The 14,924-nt window shown below is 40.1% G+C and overlaps 1 protein-coding gene across 1 annotated transcript; it reads right to left on the minus strand.

The window, feature by feature from the left end:
• Positions 1–1,290: 1,290 nt before the first annotated feature.
• On the minus strand, positions 1,291–14,274 carry ccdc14 (coiled-coil domain containing 14). The gene is made up of 10 exons (XM_085803812.1): positions 14,137–14,274; positions 11,772–11,827; positions 11,343–11,418; positions 9,262–9,430; positions 8,434–8,624; positions 6,827–7,151; positions 5,004–5,114; positions 3,929–4,072; positions 2,743–2,824; positions 1,291–1,633 (listed from the first exon to the last, which is right to left on the minus strand). Exons 1-10 carry the CDS (start codon positions 14,158–14,160, stop codon positions 1,291–1,293), a joined length of 1,521 nt encoding a protein of 506 aa, XP_085659938.1. The 5' UTR covers positions 14,161–14,274.
• Positions 14,275–14,924: the final 650 nt, after the last annotated feature.

The following is a 14,924-nucleotide window of genomic DNA, read 5'->3' on the forward strand; positions in this document are numbered from 1 at the left end:
AATAAAGTCGTACATTTTCTACGAGAAAAAAGTCATGACGTTACGAGAATAAAGTTGTAAATTTACAAAAATAAAGTCGTACATTTCCTACGAGAAAAAAGTCATAACATTATGAGAATGAAGTCATAGATTTACAAGAATAAAGTCGTAAATTTACGAAAATAAAGTCGTACATTTCCTACAAGAAAAAAGTCACAACATTACGAGAATAAAGTCGTAAATTTACGACTTTATTCTCGAAGTTTGTAATTTTTTTATTTCTCAATGTGGCCCTAATACTCCGTCGTACAGAACAGGGTGATTCTCTGATTAAAAAAATAAAATATATTTTTATTTTGCATTTTAAAGTCATAAATTGATCAAGGTGTCATTAGGTTATACAACAAAAAAACAATGGAAATCTTTTTTTAATTTTTCATTGAATTTGAAACAAATAAAAATTGTAATTAACCTATTTTTTTTAACATAATAATTTTCCTGGCTACTTAAACTTTTTTTACTTTTACCTTTTTTAGGTAAATAAGTTTTTACTCACAAATATATCAATAATTTATGAAATAATTTTATCATGACCTCCAGTTTTGTCAAACCCCAGAATTAAATATCAATTCCCCCGTGTTAAAAATAATGGTTCAGTCCGACCTCCTCAGCATCACTGAAATCACTGTTACCACCTTTTCTTCCATATATTTTATTGTTTTTATTTTAAGTTTGGTATCGTCAAGCTCAACCTTTCAACTCTGTTATATACGTAAATAAATGATAGTTAACAACTGTTTAGGAAAAAAAAATAGAGTAAATAGTTGTGCATTATATAAAAACATCATGCAATTAATCATTTGTTTTCATTATTCTGTATGTTATTATGTAACCAAATCATTTCCAGGAGATTGTAGCTATAGGTACAATAGCGCATACAAAAATAATTAACCCAGATAACTTCAGATAAGACCAAACCCAGAGAAGTATTAAGATAAAATATATATAGATTTTAATATATTTCCATACAATAGTTTCCATTTTCCATACTTTTCCAGACCTGGAAATGTATAAAATCAAATTCCGTACTTTTCCATACTTTCCAAACTTGCGTAGGAACCCTGTGTTATGGACTGATGGCTACTTTTAACCAAAATCTTGCACCCAACTATCTCCATGACAACCAAGGAAAACAGTTAAAAAAGCTTTATTTCATATTTCTTAAATATCACTTTACATTATAAACAAATAAAAACACTATAAGCAGAGTTAAAACCTGGACCTGGACCTGGACCTGGATCATCTCCTCATCTATCTCCTGAGGTCCAGCTGGATGGTCTTCTGCAGGTTGGCGATGCTGGCGTCCAGCGCGGCCAGACCGTCCCTGAACGCCGCCTCGTCCCGGGTGTCGAAGGTGGAGCAGGACCTCAGGGTCCAGTCGGAGAAGGCCACCGAGTCCACGTCGCACCGGGACAGGTTCGAGTCCCGGTGAGGCTCGGCCTTGGTGGGACCGAGGGACATCAGGTACTGGGCGATGCGTTCAGGCGCTGCGATGCGTTCAGGTGCTGCTGCTGGTTTCTGGTCTGTTTCTGTTTCTGGTCCTGAACCGTTGGTGAGGGTAGGAGAACCAGAGGAATCCTGACTCTGGAGAATCCTGGAAACAGACGGAGAGATGAGATGAGATGAGATGAGATGAGATGAGATGAGATGAGGGGGGCGGGGCCTAACGATGACATCACAACTAGTGTTGTAGTCAAGACCACCTAACCCGAGACCAAGTCCAAGACCGAGACCAAACAGAAGAATTATAGTCTATTTGTCATATTGAAAAATAAATGTATTTCAAACTGTTGGTAAAGCCACCCAGCCTGCAGAAGTACTTAACCCTTTCTACATGGTGCTTTCAAAAGCAGCAATTTTTTTTTTTTTTCAACCTTTATTTTACCAGGAAAGTCCCTTGAGATTAAATCTCTTTTGCGAGGGAAACCTGGGTGCACTGGTACAGCAGAAGCAGGTTACATAACAATATAAACACTTACATATAATACAAACATATCATCATTCAAAGCAGGTGCACTTTTCTATTACTGTAATGCAATGATGCTGTTACAACCAATGTATGAAGAACAACACTTGAAAGGTGATTCTCTGATGAAAAAACAAAACAAAAATAATACTGTAGCCTACATGATTGTCATTTTTCCCAAAATGATTCAAGTCTCTCTGTCTCTCTCCACCCCTCTCTCTCTCTCTCTCACACCTCACACACATGACTTTTGATTGAAACGGTCAATATTCGGAAGGAGGGAAATCGGGCCAAAATCAGACAGCTTATCTTTATGTGTGTGTAGCTACAGCTTAAATTAACTGGGAAGAAAAGACGCTCCGCCGAGTGTAACATAAAGTTACATTCGCCGGCGGCTGCCTGGGGCGACGTCAAACTTTTACCGTCACCTGGAACGAAAACATAGGCTAGATAAATGTGGGCTGAATAAGAAAATTGAATGATTGATGAGTTTGACGGCATCTCTGCTGCAGCCGGTGCCTTATTCCTTTCTCCCTCTTTTTCTCCTCTCTGACAGCGTAAACACTTTCAAAATAAAATACCGTATTGTTACATTTGTTACATTCGGCTGGTCTTGACAAAAAATCCCGAGACCAGCTCGACCGAGACCGAGACAAGACCGAGTAAAAATGCAGTCGAGACCGAGACGAGACCGAGTACTACAACACTAATCACAACCATCACTTAGCAACACCGACCTTCTCAAGTCCTCCATCTCCGAGGCTAACTCGCTCTTCTCCCGCTCGCTCTCCGCCAGCCTTCGTTTGGTGTCTTCCAGCTCTGCACAAACACACACACACAGACATTAAAGGGATACACCAACATTTTTTTTCATGTCTTGCCTCACTCCCGAGTCCATGACCAGCAGATAGACACCATCCTTTCGACTGTGCGTGCAGTAACAAGGGAGATAGAGCCGTATCGCCGTAATTAGCTTAGCTCAAACACTGGAAGTGTATGGGTAGTGTTAGCCTGCCTCCTACCCGAGCCGAAATCAGCAGTCAGAAGCTGATTTCATTGCATTTGACCGCTCAAGATGCCTTACCGGAGAGTTTTGTCAGCTCTGAGACCAAGATCGGTCCGTTTAGAGTTGCTGAAGAGTTTCTCTGATGACTTTAGGTGGAGGCAGGCTAACACTACCCATACACTTCCAGTGTTTGAGCTAAGCTAATTAGTGACTTTAGGTGGAGGCAGGCTAACACTACCTATACACGTCCAGTGTTTGAGCTAAGCTAATTTTCATTTCATTTATTAGTTTATTTCATAAGGACAGTGCACCACTAATCAACAGAGTTAAAAGAAAAACTGTAAGTGGGCCAGAGTTAGAGCCAACAAGGCTAGTTTTCCTCCGTTGTCCCTGGCCAGATGTTAAAGGCAACCTAAAAGCCAAAAAAAAGGGCAACAATTAAGTACTTTCAAGACACAACTTACATAACAATCTAGTAATCTATCTAGTAGTAAAAGCTCATAATAATAACAAGTAAAACAGGTAAGAAGTCTGACATACAACATGACAAAAGCTCATGGCTGCAGACATAACATGCAGACAAGGAGAAGAAGAGCGAGAGAAAGCAAGAGAGGAAAGTACAGCTAGAAACACATGCAAGTAGCACACAGAGCTAAAACATTAGCACAAACAATATCAGACATTACAAGGCAGGACATGAAACGGCATTAGGCAAGAGAACCAAAGCTAACAAACAAGCAAACAAACAGGAACAAAACAAAAACGGGCGATACGGCTCTATCTCCCTTGTTACTGCACGCACAGTCTAAAGGATGGTGTCTATCTGCTGGTCATGGACTCGCGAGTGAGGCAAGACACGAAAAAAAAAAATTGTTGGCATATCCCTTTAAACACCGGTGAGGGTCTGGGGTCTGGACCTGTGCTGGTGGCCGTGTTCTGGGCCTCTCTGGCCCTCAGCTGGTCCTGCGTGTCCCTCAGCGCTCGCCGTAGCTCCCTCAGGTCGTCCTGGACTTCCTGCAGACCGGACTGGGCCGCGCTCAGCTCCTGTCGCAGGGTCGTAACTATGGAGACGGGTTGCAAAATTCCAGGAATTTTCAAAGTTGGAAACTTTCCATGGGAATTAAATTGTAGCATAATCTAGCATTAGCATGGATGTCTGCTTATGACAAAACAAAATATTTACATGATTCAGTTTGTTTAAATTACCCCCAATTTCCAGTTAATTCCCATAAATTCCCATGGAAAGTTTCCAATTTGGAATATTTCCAAAATTCCCCAGTTTAAAGGGATAGTTCAACATTTTGGCAAATTGTCCCATTGCCATAATCCCTATAGTCATAGCAGTAGGTTTGTTACCTTTAATTGTCGGTGCAAGCTGTTTTTAGAACGGCGGAGCAGAGCCGTGAGCTGCTCAGAGCTACGCTACGGAGGCTCATTATGGGATTTCTTTGTTGGTTTCCCTCATCAAACTCATCAAATACACAATCCAACAACTCCAAAACGCTCTGGTGGACAAGTTGTGAGCTGCACATTCACCACGCTATGAGATAATAACACAACGTTACCACACAGAGTTGTTTTAGAGGGAAATTCATGCAAAACCGCTGATGCGCGTTGCGTTCAGGGACAGTTTTTCATCAACAGTCTCTGTATTTCCCTCTAAAACAACTCTGTCTGGTAACGTTGTGTTATTATCTCATAGCGTGGTGAATGTGCAGCTCACAACTTGTCCACCAGAGCGTTGTGGAGTTGTTGGATTGTGTATTTGATGAGTTTGATGAGGGAAACCAAGAAATCCCATAATGAGCCTCCGTAGCGTAGCTCTGAGCAGCTCACGGCTCTGCTCCGCCGTTCTAAAAACAGCTTGCACCGACAATTAAAGGTAACGAACCTACTTCTAAGACTATAGGGGTTATGGCAATGGGCCAATTTGCCAAAAATGTTGAACTATCCCTTTAACTTCCCATAGAAAGTTTCACACACACACTTTACCTTCTGTGTTAGCGAGTGTCCCCGTGTCCTGCTGTCTCTCTGTCTCATTCTGGTCCTGGTCCTGGTTCAGCATCTCCTCCAGGTGACTGAGCAGCCTCTCTGCTACACTACCTACACACACACACACACACACACACACACACACACACACACACACACACACACATTACACACACATTACACAAATGACTAAACAAGCTCTGGTTTAGTCGCATCTGGATTATTTTATTGTCCAGTTGTTTGGTCCAATCCCTCACTAGCCAACATCAGAAAACTGAAACTTATACAAAATAAAGCAGCACGTGTTGCACTTATATCTTAGAAATGATATAACAACTAAAATGCCAAACTGTACATTTAGTATAGAAAATGATCTTTTAGTTCAAACATAGATAATTATTCAACTCAACATGCTGCTGGAGGTGATTTTATTTTACCCAGGACACTTTATAGAGCTATGAAGGAGTGGAATGCCCTTTAGAATGATGTTATACAACAAAGAAACATGGTTAGTTTTAAAATGAAACTAAGAGATTATTATTTTGATCACAATTTTGACCATTATTATATCAATAAATTGGGTCCTGGTCCTTGTTGTGTAGTGATTCAATGTAGGAGGGTAACATATGTTAAGTGTTTGTCTTGGATGTTTTGTTTTGTATGTGTATGTATTTTTTGTTTTATGTATTAATGTGTTGTGTGTAGGGATGGGAATCGAAAACCGGTTCCTCTTCGGAACCGGTTCCAACTTGGATCAATTCTTGGAATCGTGTGCGTGTCTGCTTTAACGATCCCCTTATCGATTCCGTTTGGTTCAGAAACTCGCGCATTAATTGATTAATGACGTTACGTAACGTTCCGTTAAAATCAATCTTCATTATAAATGAGGGTGCTTAGTGTTTATATCCACATGTCACCGTTTGTTCTCCCTAAATAAAGTTAGTGGCGTGTCTGTGTGGAGCGGAGCTGCTGACAGATGCAGCTGACAGTGACGTTTCTTCATCACTAACCTGTGAGCCAGAGCCACCCTCCGGTCCTCCCTCCCTCACGTGGTGAGGACAGGTCAACGTCTCCTGAACAGGCTACATGTCTATTCTTTGTGTTTTTCTCTCTTCATTCTAACCACTTCCTTTCAGGTTTTGCTCGGAGCCAGGTGAAACGGTAGCTGCGCCCTGTGTCTTTTCTCTCTCTTTCGCTCGCTCACTCCGCATAAAAACGAACGTTATGAAAACAATAACTAGTGAGAAGATACAGATGCATAAAAACTATGTAATGGAAACATTGTTAAATTCCTCCTGTGAGCACAGCTGGCCCACAGCCACAGTGGTCTATAGTGTTAACCTGTCCAGGCAGGTCGGTCCTGTCAACTTTTTTAATGTCAGAGCCATTAATGCAGTGTTTTCAACCTTGGGGTTGGGGCCCCATGTGGGGTCGCCTGGAATTCAAATGGGATCGCCTTAAATGTCTAGTAATTGATTAAAAAAGAAAAATTAAATACACTAATTATTTTTCACAATCTTAAACAACTATATTCTTTATACATTCACTTTCTTGAATATAAATCAAGATCAAATAAAATGCAGCATATACAAATATCTGAGCTTGCTCATCTTGATTGAGGGTCACCAGAAATTTGTGATGTCAAAAGGTTGGGAACCACTGCATTAATGCAAACAAACCCATTTCTCTTTTATTCCCTCACCCAATGAGAATCGATAAGAGAATCGGAATCGCTAAATTCTTATCAATACCCATCCCTAGTTGTGTGTTAATGGTTTGTGTTTGTCATTTATTACGACAGCTGGACCGGTTACCTCGGTTACCTCGTCCTGCTATCAGGGTCTTCAGTTCCCTCAGCAGATTCTGGACCGAGTCCTGAGGGACGTCGTCGTGAGCCGGTCCAGAATCCAGATGTGTCTTTGTCTTTGTCTTTGTCTTTGTCGTCCTCGCGGAGCAGTGAGTGTGATCGGTGTCGTCTCTCACGGCAACAGGCTCCGCCCCCTCCTCCTCTGTGTCGCGGCGTGTTGTGGGCGGAGCTTCAGGTCCAGACAGGAAGTCGGGCCGGTGGTCTGAGCGGGAACAGGACTGGACCACGGAGAGGAGGACCGAGGTCTGGGACTGGGCTGGAGGGACACCGGTGGAGACCTGCTGCAAGGTTAGAATAGGTATGGATTTGTAATTATAGTTTAGTTTTATTTAGTTTTGACTTCTTTTTCTCTAATTCAGTTCGTTTTAATGAGTTTTTACAGCGGGTTTGCTAGTTTTAGTTAGTTTTAATGAGTTTTTACAGCGGGTTTGCTAGTTTTAGTTAGTTTTAATGAGTTTTTAGAGCAGGTTTGCTAGTTTTAGTTAGTTTTAATGAGTTTTTAGAGCAGGTTTGCTAGTTTTAGTTAGTTTTAATGAGTTTTTAGAGCGGGTTTGCTAGTTTTAGTTAGTTTTAATGAGTTTTTACAGCGGGTTTGCTAGTTTTAGTTAGTTTTAATGAGTTTTTACAGCGGGTTTGCTAGTTTTAGTTAGTTTTAATGAGTTTTTAGAGCAGGTTTGCTAGTTTTAGTTAGTTTTAATGAGTTTTTACAGCGGGTTTGCTAGTTTTAGTTAGTTTTAATGAGTTTTTACAGCGGGTTTGCTAGTTTTAGTTAGTTTTAAGGAGTTTTTAGAGCAGGTTTGCTAGTTTTAGTTAGTTTTAATGAGTTTTTAGAGCGGGTTTGCTAGTTTTAGTTAGTTTTAAGAGTGGGTTTGCTAGTTTTAATGAGTTTATAGAGCGGGTTTGCTAGTTTTAGTTAGTTTTAATGAGTTTTTAGAGCGGGTTTGCTAGTTTTAGTTAGTTTTAATGAGTTTTTACAGCGGGTTTGCTAGTTTTAGTTAGTTTTAATGAGTTTTTAGAGCGGGTTTGCTAGTTTTAGTTAGTTTTAATGAGTTCTTAGAGCGGGTTTGCTAGTTTTAGTTAGTTTTAATGAGTTTTTAGAGCGGGTTTGCTAGTTTTAGTTAGTTTTAATGAGTTTTTAGAGCGGGTTTGCTAGTTTTAGTTAGTTTTAATGAGTTTTTAGAGCGGGTTTGCTAGTTTTAGTTAGTTTTAAGTAGTTTTTAGAGCGGGTTTGCTAGTTTTAGTTAGTTTTAATTAAAAGAAATGCTCATCTGGTGGCTCGACCTGGTCAGTGGGTGCTCGTGCACCGGAGCAGCCACGGAATCGGTGCCTATGGCCTGAATCGATTTCATATCAATCCGAAATTGACAAAGACGAAAACTAAGGGAGTTTTATCTATAATTTCGGTACGTTTTAGTTAGTTTTGTAAACAACACACAACACAGTTTCAGTTAGTTCTCGTTTTTTCATTTGATTATAGTTTTTATTTATTTCAGTTAACGAAAATGTTTTTTCAATTCTAGTTTTCGTCATTTCGTTCGTTTTCGTTAACGATAATTAAATAACCTTGACCTGCTGAAGCCTCTGTGGGGGGGTCTGGACCCGGGACTGGACCTGGGACTGGACCCGGGACTGGACCGGTTTCTGAGGCGGATGCAGCTTCACCCCGGAGTGAGCCGGAGACCCAGGTCCTGGTCCTGGTCTGGGAGTGGTGGTGCTTCCCGGTCCCTGCTGACCCGACTGAGGAATCTTCTGGCCTGGAGCAAAGAGGAGAACTGTTACTGACCCAGAACCAGGAGTCCCCAGGAACCAGGTTGTCACGACCCTATGTGTATTAGTGTTATGCTGTGTGTGGTGCCTGTGTCTCTCTCTCTCCCTCCCTCATCCCCAACCAAGGCCTGATGTGTGAACTAGTGTCAATTTCAGTTAAATTCATTTATTAAGGGCTGCACAACAAGTCGGCAGAATTTGCTTTCGGCACAGCATAGTGCCAGCACATAGTACTGTGTGGCAACAGACATCAGTTATACATTTAACATACATGATGTCTTTGCAACCTTTTGTTAAACCTTGTATTAAAGTAGCCCGTAGGAATGAGAAGCCCTTTACTTTGACCCTTTTTCTCCTGTTTTGCATCTGAGTTAGGTTAAATACCTGTATTTTGGTTTTCTTTGTTTTGAGTGAGACAGATTAGGGAGAACTGAGATTTTGTTTGTTGTTTTGGGCAGAGTTCTCATCTCTGAGCAAATAAAGGCTACTGTGTAGATTGAAAACCCTGCTCTTGGCCACTTTCCTTGGGGATGGGAGGAGCGAGGGGGCTCAGGTCATGTTGCGCATCCAGTTCCCCTAGGCTGGGACGTAACCAGGTCCAGACTGAGACACGGCTGCACCCACCTGTCTTCTTCTGTGGCTTCTTGAGGGTCTTCTTCCCCACTGAGCTGGACGGTCCTGGTCCTGGTCTAGATCTAGATCCTCCCCCCGTCCCCTCTGTCCCCTCCTCAGCCTGCAGGAAGCCCCCCAGCAGGGCGGCACAGCGGTCCAGACCCCGATGGAGCGTGGTGACCTGAGAGGACAGAGGACACATCGACGTCACCGACACTTCCTGTCCTGTGACCTCTGACCTCTGACCTGCTGAGCTCATGCTTTTTATTATTATTTTTTCTTCAGAACTTTATGAAAAATTGTGCAAAACAATACAATTCAACACGACAACAAATATTATCGCCAGGGGGTTAACGTTACATGCATAAAGGTATTTTTTTACAGATTGCATTATAAAAAGATGTTGTAGAGAGACACAGGTTCAAGGTCTTGACAGCTTTTGTGTTATTAGATTTTTCAGTGGTTTTAATATAGCTAGGCTACTGCTTGACTTCGTTTTTAAATGGAAGAAAAAAAGGATTTTGATTTGTGTATCTACATTTATGAATGTGCCATTTTGATAAAAGGATAAGAAGATTAATGATGTAGTCATGGGCGTCGCACCCGTGGGGGATGGGGGTGTTTCGACACCCACACTTTTATAGCAAAACATAATGGATTAGAATTAGAAGTGTATCTAAAAAAAACTGGATTTTTACACCTATTTTGAATTTTACTCGAACACAAATACAAATAGAAATACTTTCCCCCCCCTCAACAAATACAAATACCGGATGCTTTGCACACCCCTAATTGCTAGTATTAGTGCATACTACTAAAATATTGATTGAGAATTGCATATAAGACCCAAATGACACGTTAAATAATACTGACAGCAATATACAGCACTTAAACGCAATTTTTACTTGCTTGGCTGGTAAATTATCTGCCTGGCTGGTAAAAAAAAATTCACTTACCAGCCTGAAAAAGTCAGTTTTGGACCCTGATTGGAAGCTTACTCTGTTGGCGATCTAAGGTGGGCTCAGTTCAATTATATCTTTTCGAGAGAGTTTTCAATCCAGCCATGAAGTGCAGAGTTTTTTTCAGGAACGTCGTAGCATAGGTAAATCCACCGTGATAACTACGTGATAGTGATTAAAAATTGCATTTTGTGATTCAAATTGAAATTCAATTTCCGTTCTTTGGAACACCCCCACATTTAAAACCACTGCTCCACCCCTGGATGTAGTACTGTCTAACTTTGGTAAATGGAAAGACAGTGAAGCCAAACAGTAGCTCAGGGTTCCTACACATTTTAAATTTCCAAATTCCATACTTTTTCCAGACCCAAATTTCATTTTCATGTCATTTCTAGTCAAAACAAATCTCATTCTACTTAAAATCAGACTCATCACATTAAAAGTAGCTTGTTTTTAGACACTTTTTACTTCTTTCAAGCAGATTTTCACTTGAAATAAGTAGAAAAATCTGATAGTGGAGCAAGTTTTTCTTTCTTATTACAAACACAAAAAACTTGCTTTCACTGGCAGATTTTTCTACTTATTTCAAGTGAAAATTAGTTTGAAACAAGTGAAAATGATCTAAAAACAAGTTAATTTTTAGGTGATGAGTCTTATTTTAAGTGGAAAGAGATTAGTTTGGACTAGAAATTTTGACAAGAAATAAGGCAAATATTCTTGGAAAGATGATGAGTTTTTGCAGTGTCTCAGTAAAAAAAAATCAAATAATTTGTGACATTTGAGCCAATAGATGTGTTTCATGTTATAAATCATGCAATTAATCACTTGTTTTCATTATTCTGAATTTGTATGCCATTATGTAACCAAATAATTTCCAGGAGATTGTAGCTAGGTAGCCTACAATAGCGCATATATATTTCCATACAATAGTTTCCATTTTCCATACTTTTCAAGACCTGGAAATGTATAAAATCAAATTCCATATTATTCCATACTTTCCATACTTGCGTAGGAACCCTGGTAGCTACATTTTCAAAACAAAGGGGAAAATCTGGCTCAATAGAAAGAGAAATCAAATGACAGACGTCTACCCAGAAACTGGTAGAAAAAGGGCTGCTGAGCTCCTGCTGGTACCTGGTCTTCTGAGTCGGTGGAGTACAGGGAGTAGGCCGGTTCAGGTCTGGCTGCTGGTCCAGGATGTGGACTCACTCTGACGGGGGGAGACAGAGGGAGTCAGGTGAGGACAGATGTTCAGGACAGATGTTCAGCTCTGACCATTAGAGACAGTTGCATGTCACAAACAACGCATGATTTCTGTTTCTTTGTACTTTAACAACAGTTTGTAAATGAGATGTGAGCTTTTTTTCATGTTTTGTGTTGCTGTTGTTGTCGACTGTGTGAATGATGATGATCTGTGTTGAATGTTCTGTGTTAAAGTCTGAAACAGAAATAGATGTTTTGACCCCAGGAAGAATAGCTGCTGTAATGGGGATCTAATAAACAAACAAACAAACAAACAATGTTCAGGACAGATGTTCAGGACAGATGTTCAGGTCTACTCACTGTTTCCTGCTCAGCTGCAGCCGGCCACTTCCTGTCAGTCGCCCTGAGGTCACCACCTGTTAGTTACAACCACACATCTGGTCAGTCTGAAACATCTGGTCTGGGTCTCTTAGGTTTCAAACATCTGGTTAGTAGTCAGCCTCACATCTGGTCAGTCTTCACTGTAGACTGACCAGATGTGAGGCTGACCCAGACCAGATGTTTCAGACTGTAGACTCTACGGTCTGAAACATCTGGTCTGGGTCAAACATCAATCAATCAATTTGTTTATTTGGGGCATGTCAATTTAAATCATCATCATCACACTTCATCTTAGTTCAGATAAAACAACACACATGGCCGAAAGGGAAAGAGGGAGAAGTTAAAGCTGATCTAGTCCCACCCCCGTTACCCACAGAATAACAATATTTATCATAATCTTTTCTTTTTTACATTTTGATATAACATTCTTTTACTTATGACATTTTGACATAACATGTTACAGCAGTAGGTAGTAAACAGATCATATCATAATCTTTTCTTTTCTTTTTGCTTTTTTACATTTTGATTTAACATACAAATCATCAAAACATCTGGTCCGTCGTCGGACTTAAAGGCCCATGCTGTGCACTTTTCTCTGGGTTTATTTACCTGCTCATATCCCTAACAAGATGTATCATTGGTTTTGAGTACCTGTGATCTGCTTAATATCGTCTATATTGCCCCTTTCTGTTGCCTCTTTCTGGAGTTCTAACAGGCACAGGTCATTTGGCCAATCAGAAGAGAGAATGAGAACCTCTCCTCTGATTGGCTGACTGTTTTAGAGTGGCATGTGGTCGGGCCAATCACAGGCAAGTAACTGAAACCTAAGCTGCATTCATAGAAATTGAAAAATAACAACTGGTCACGGTGGGCGGAGTTCCCTTGTGTGTGACATCACAGAAAGGAGGAAGTGCTATCTGCTCGTCTTAAAGGGACAGTTCCTACAAATGGGCGGTGTGTGTTTCTCCGTTTATGACCAGTTTGATGCATGGGGCAGTATATACGTCTATCTATATACATCTATATCATCTATATACGTCTATATCATCTATATACGTGGCCCAGAGACCTCCCCAAGCATGAAAAAATAACCAAAATCACATTTTTCATGCCATGGGGCCTTTAAACAACTAGTGAAGGTAAAACACCCGGTAAGTGAAACACCTGGTCAGTCTACAGTCTTAAACATCTGGTTAGTCTTAAGTTTCAAACATCTGTCTGTCAGTCTTTGGACTTAAACAACTAGTGAAGGTAAGACAGCTGGTCAGTGAGACAGAAAGTTTTCTCCTGGGCTCAGAGCAGAGCAGAGTGACTGACAGACCAAACACTCTATAGAAGTGATTGCTGTCGGAAGATACAACTATTTAAGACTTAGATTAACACTAACATTCACCTCACTTCTGCTTTAAGTTATTATTTCTTAAAGATGTCCGTTATAGTCTACTTGCCAAAAATGAGTACCCGGAAATGTTGAGTACCCCAAAGTTTTATGTTAGAAATAGATAGTATGGGTCCCCAGTATTCAGAAACTGTCGGATGCTAACTTATATATATTGGGCAATTAGCATAATTGACATAATTAGCATAAATTAGCATAGTTTCCTATATGGGCAATATTTCCGCAAAATTGACTTGGCTGATCTGGGCAATATTAGTGTGGTTTTAGGGGTTATTGATGATGCTGAATCCATTTCTGACATTTTCAAAATTCAAAATGGCTGTCTAAACCGGAAGGGACCAGATTGAAATCCATCAAAATCGGCCGACTGGCGGTTAAAATCTGGTCACTACCGGTTTAGACAGCCATTTTGAATTTTGAAAATGTCAGAAATGGATTCAGCATCATCAATAACCCCTAAAACCACTCCAATATTGCCCAGATCAGCCAAGTCAATTTTGTTGAAATATTGCCCATATAGGCAAAATATGCTAATTTATGCTAATTATGTCTGTTATGCTAATTGCCCAATATATATAAGTTAGCATCCGACAGTTTCTGAATACTGGGGACCCATACTATCTATTTCTAACATAAAACTTTGGGGTACTCAACATTTCCGGGTTCACAATGGGGCCCAATGGGCTGGCAAGTAGACTATTAGGTTTGATCGAAATGTAAAAACATAACAGCTCAGAATGAGAGTTTATTTTTTACAAGGCATCATTTTCAGCCAAAATAAAAGAGTCTATTCTGTATAGCAATACTACTTTGACTGTGATCCACCTAATATGTTTATAGATTATTGGTTTAACAGGTGGCACAGATGGGAAGGAAAGTACAAACAGCTAACCGAGCTAATGCTATGCTAACTTAGATGGTTAGAGACGTTGCTGTCGGTCTCACCTTGTGTTTAGCTGTCGGTCTCATGGTTGTCGGTCAGCGGCTCCTCTGCGGCGGCCACACCGAGAACAGACGCTGTTCTCCGGCTTCAGCTCCGACTCAGAGCCGTTGTGGTTTTCTCCATCAGCGGCTTGTTTTCGTCTACTTCCGGGTTTAGACAGAAGTTTGAAACGAGGAACAGGCGGACAACCAATCAGATGTCCGCTGCCGTGTGACGTAGGGGGAGTGGGCGGGGCTACAGACGCTGTAAGGTTTTTTTTTTTTTTTTAATTGACAGCTTTATTTAAAAGAAGTTGACAGGTACAAATAGTAAACAGGGAACAGTATACAATGAAAATACAGATAACATGTGCCTGATGTTCATTATACAACAATATTATACATATTACAAAGGTCTATTAAATGGTTTTAAAAGCCTTTTCATTTGCTGATTAGTTTAAAATAATAAAGTTCCATTTCTTTTTGAAAAACATCAAAGCAAGGGGTTTTCTTAGATAATTTACTTTTATGAATATGAAATCTTGCAAAAAAATAACAACAGATTTACTAAAAAGTAACGTTTTCCTTAAATAAAATCAATTGTAAAAGAGTCAATAATACATTTGCTAAGGTCTGCACATAGTTTTTTTCGTGTGAGAGCAAAGCCAGAACAAATGAACAACTGTTTCTGGATGCAAATTACAGAAAGAACAGTTAATATTAATGTCCTTTTTAAATTTATTTTTGCATATAATGATTAGCTGGATAATATTTATGTATGATTTTGTAAGAAACCTCCTTAACCTTATTTG

The sequence above is a fragment of the Trachurus japonicus genome, chromosome 2 (assembly GCF_045865225.1).
Source record: "Trachurus japonicus isolate A0001 chromosome 2, Traja_1.0".
NCBI classification, from domain to species: Eukaryota; Metazoa; Chordata; class Actinopteri; order Carangiformes; family Carangidae; genus Trachurus; species Trachurus japonicus.